Source organism: Cebus imitator, unplaced genomic scaffold, assembly GCF_001604975.1.
Source record: "Cebus imitator isolate Cc_AM_T3 unplaced genomic scaffold, Cebus_imitator-1.0 Scaffold42, whole genome shotgun sequence".
NCBI lineage: Eukaryota > Metazoa > Chordata > Mammalia > Primates > Cebidae > Cebus > Cebus imitator.
Genome location: NW_016107357.1, coordinates 16468629 through 16473287, shown reverse-complemented (window position 1 = coordinate 16473287; position 4659 = coordinate 16468629). Strand labels below are relative to the sequence as shown.

The 4659-nt window shown below is 46.0% G+C and overlaps 1 protein-coding gene across 1 annotated transcript in view; it reads left to right on the top strand.

Moving 5' to 3' along the window:
* The window catches only part of NID1 (nidogen 1), an 89078-nt gene that overhangs the window by 47991 nt on the left and 36428 nt on the right, over positions 1 to 4659 (top strand). The window contains exon 10 of the mRNA XM_017526593.2: positions 2295 to 2420. Coding sequence (XP_017382082.2) covers positions 2295 to 2420 — 126 coding nt within the window. The remainder of the gene's footprint in view (positions 1 to 2294; positions 2421 to 4659) is intronic.

Here is a 4659-nt window from a genome sequence, read left to right as displayed (position 1 = left end):
CCCCTCCGTCATCCCAGTAGCCCTGAGGTCCTATTTATCAATAGCTCTTCAGGTATTGTCCCCTCCGTCATCCCAGTAGCCCTGAGGTCCTATTTGTCAATAGCTCTTCAGGTAGGGCGAGGGAGAAGAGCCTGGTCACATAGAAGCTTTTGCAAAACACAGCTTCTCCTTCCGTGAATGTTCCCAGGGAGGAACGGAGCTTGAAGAAGCTCCCCTGTGATTTTGCTCTGCTTTCTCGATTGAAAACTGCTGCTCTGCGCTCTTGTGCTTTGGCAATGGCATCTAAGCCACTGAGCCCCGCAGTGTGTACAGTGTGGCCAAACATCTGTGCTGGGAGTGTCCTCTGAGGGTTGTAGCACAGAGGCAGTGGACACAGGAAGCCCCTTTTCTCCCATGTTGGAGCAGCAACTGATTGATGGAGCTGTGAAGTCCACACATGCTGGATGCACTTCTCCCCTACAGCCACCCCCAGCTCCAGCTTGCAGAAAAGCCTGCTTTGGGAAGGGCTTTGTTCCAGAAGCTTCTGGCTATGCCTGTTTCCGTCCTGAGACCTTGTGTCTTAAACACGTCGCAGAACACACACATACCAATATATTCTCTAAAAGTTGAAGAGCATTTGGGTTAGGTATTTATTTCCCTGGGTACAGGACAAGCTAGGGGGCTGATGTGGCAAGAATGCTTGTCTTGTGCAATGTTGACTGATAGGCCAGCAGGACATTTGTCTCACCAACAAGGGCCTGGCTAGACTGGCCATTGAGGATGGACATATGAGGCTTTGACTCCCATGTGTCAAAGATACACATGAAAGTGCTGGGGAAGAGCTGTATGAGGGGGGAAGAGCTGTATGAGAGGGGAAGAGCTGTATGGGAGGAGAAGAGCTGTGTGGTCTCAGCCATTATGAGATCTCTTCATGCACGTCTCAGGGTTTTAGAACTGCCAGAAGTAGCTGTCTACACTCTGAGCATGAGGTTGGCATGGGAAGGACCTTGTGTAACTGTTCATTTCAACCCATCAGTGGCCAGGTGACCGGGGGAACGACAGGTTCGCTCAGTTTATCGCCTGGGCCAACCAGCTTTACTCGAGTGGTAGCCACAGCCTGGCCCCCAAAGCCTAGGGGCCATCTGAGGGGCGTGTTCCCAGAGTGGCCAAATTCATCAGCATGGCTGGGGTGTTGGGTGAATCCCTGGTTGGTACAATAACAGCTGGGCACCTGGAGCGTTGCTGGGGGCTTCTCTGACCTACATCCGTTTTCCGTAATCCACAGAAGAACCCTCCAGATGAATATTATTATTCATATTTACCAAAGGGGAAACTGAGGCTGAGTGGTTGGATAATTTGCCCAAGGCCACACACGTCAGTAGCTAAAGGAAGCAGTATTTGAACCCCGCTATGTCTGCCTCCAAAGCCTATGTTTGTTTGTTCCATGCCACCCCATGATGGTGGCAATAGTATTGACATAAAGAAGGACATCACTCTCCTAGTTCATTTACAGTCTCATGAATGAATGACTTTCCTTTTAGTCCATTAAGCCCTAGATAATATTCAAAAATTCACAATTAAGCTTTAAATTGTTCAACTTTTCTTTGTAACTGTAATGGAGAAAGTAATATTTTTAAATAACAGCATATTTAAATATGTTCTCAAGTTTAGGGCTTGAGAGTATATTTAATATTCAGAGACTCTCAATATTCAGAGTCCAAAGATGAGTCTCTGTGTCCTTATAACACGTATTTGCCAATCTAATGGGAGAGACCCATGTTCAGGGGCCCCAGGCTCAACAAGTAACTCCAGGAGAGGTAGGGGAAGCACACATTTCCTTAGGAGAAGGGTTTGGGGATCACTCTCTCAGGTTATGCACAGACAAAAATTATATTTAACACTACTTTTAGGCTAGGTGTGATGGCTCATGCCTGTAATCCCAGCATTTTGGGAGGCTGAGGTGGGTGGATCATGTGGTCCAGAGTTTGAGACCACCCTGGCCAACATGGTAAAACCCTGTCTCTACCAAAAATACAATTAGCCGGGCGTGGTGGCATGCACCTGTAGCCCCAGCTACTCGGGAGGCTGAGGCAGGAGAATTGCTTGAACCCGAGAGGTGGAGGTTGCAGTGAGCCGAGATCACACCATTGTACTCTAGCGCTGGGTGACAGAGCAAGACTCCATCTTGGAAAAAAAATAAAAAAAGAAACGAAAAAATTGTTTTAAAATTGATCTATTCTTAGGTGAAAATACTATTATAGTCAGTAATGTTTGAAGAGGTTTTCAAAAGTCTGCATTAAAAAAATTTGCTGCAGATATTGACGAATGTTCAGAACAACCCTCAGTGTGTGGGAGCCACGCCATCTGCAATAATCACCCAGGGACCTTCCGCTGCGAGTGTGTGGAGGGCTACCAGTTTTCAGACGAGGGAAAGTGTGTGGGTAAGTTCTCCAGGTAACTTTCCACGGCATTATTCACATGGTATGCATTAGCTCTTGTGCAAAAGGTCTGGTCTCAGGTAAAATGAGTCTAGCCAACTTTGGAAGGTGCTGGGAAGGGCAGTTTACAAAGATGAATCAGACTTAGCCCCTACCGTCAGTACAAGGAATAAGCAACATTATTGCCCACAGCAGTAATACCATCACCTCACCTGTTGCAGCTTCTGCATTACATCTGCTTCTTAAAAACTTCTTTTCATCATTTTCATTAGGCTTTTAATAACTCTAAAGCTATTAGACATGTTTCTCCCAGTAATTAGTAGCTTTGGGATTCATATTGAAGGACCACCTTCTAGGTACCTTTGTATCATTACCTGTCTTAGATTGACTTCTACCTGAGTTACATCTAAAATTCCAATTGGGGTCATTCTATTTATGTATTTTAATTTTACCAGCCACGAGCAGCAGCATAATTTCTTATCCTTATTGAGGTAATTGCAGCTATTAGGCTAATTATGCTGTCGTTGAATGATGATTTTGGTGCTGCCGCTGATGGGCTAGCCACACACAGCCAGATTGTTTAAATTCTTCCTCTTTTTCCTGCTGCTGCACTTTGACCTGGTCATTCAAGATTCTTGAACGGCCAGGGACAGTGTGTTTCCAGGTCTGGCATGTGACACGTCAAACAGGCATCCGAACTCAACATGTCTTCCCAACTTCAAACAGACTCCTCTTGTTTCACGTCAGCAAACCATCCTCTTGCCTCTTCCTCACTGTTCACTAAACCGTAGAACGTTTTCTTTTTGGTCTGTCTTAAAGCTTGGGAAAGGCTGCCAAGGTCCTGGGGTGAGGTGGTGTCTTGAGGATGGGAGGGAACAGGCAGTTCTCATATTTTGAGTGTGACCCAAACATCTGTGAGCTCAGGGAGGCCAGTCCCCTTTGCACAGAGTTGAGATTTTCACTCTGCTAAAGTTAACTTCTTTTTTTTTTTTTTTTTTCCTCAGTAGAGAACATCAATTTCTGTGTATTTGGCCTGATTTCTTTATCTGCTTTTTGAGGTTAAGGAGATTCGAAAGTTTAATTTTAACGGCCACACCATGTACATTTCACATCAGCTCAAGCTTGGGTAATGGAGCATGGTGAACTGGGTTTCTGGACCCAGTCATTCCTGATGTCCACACTCACTGAAGGGGCAGGGTGGGGTGCAAGGCAGGAGCTGTGCAAATGTCTGCTTCAGACATTTACTTTTCAGGAAGGCAACCTCTCTGGGCCTCAGTTCCTCATCTGTAAAATTAGGTAACTAGACTGGATCATTGGTTTCCTGGGACCCATGGAGCTCTTGGAGGTGCCTCAGCAGCTGCCAAAGGGGACACAGGCAAACTGCGGGCAGGCTCTCGTCCTCTCCCCTGACCTCTAGCCTTCCTTTTTTTTTTTTGAGATGGAGTTTTGCTCTTGTTGCCCAGGCTGGAGTGCAATGGTGCGATCTCGGCTCACTGCAACCTCCGCGTCCTGGATTCAAGTGATTCTCCTGTCTCAGCCCGCTGAATAGCTGGGATTATAGGTGGCCACCACGACAGCCAGCTAATTTTTGTATTTTTAATAGAGTCAGGGTTTCACCATGTTGGCCAGGCTGGTCTTGAACTCCTAACCTCAAGTGATTCCACCACCTCGGCCTCCCAAAGTGCTGGGATTACAGGCATGAGCCAACACACTGGCTTCCTATTTTTTAATATGTAAAATTATCAGCAGGATTTTTGTCTGAATAAAGGAGTCCATTGCTCAGAAACAAGTGTGAACACCACCAGATAACTGTCTGTTCCGCCGAGACCTGACCTCCTGAGGCTTCTTGATTCTCCCACTGCCTGTAGGACTCCAGGCAATTCCATCCTGCTTGGCTCTTCACCCCTTTAAAAAAGATGTATATTTTTTAACTGACACATAATAATTGTACATACTCATGGGACACACAGTGATGTGTTAATGCATATAATGTACAGTCATCACATCGGGGTAATTAGCATACCCATCATCTCAAACATTTATCATTTCTTTGTGTCGCGAACATTCAGTATGCTCCTTCTAGCTATTGGAAACTATATAATATTTTAATATTTTTGTTAACTGCCGGGCGCGGTGGCTCAAGCCTGTAATCCCAGCACTTTGGGAGGCCGAGGCGGGTGGATCACAAGGTCAAGAGATCGAGACCATCCTGGTCAACATGGTGAAACCCCGTCTCTACTAA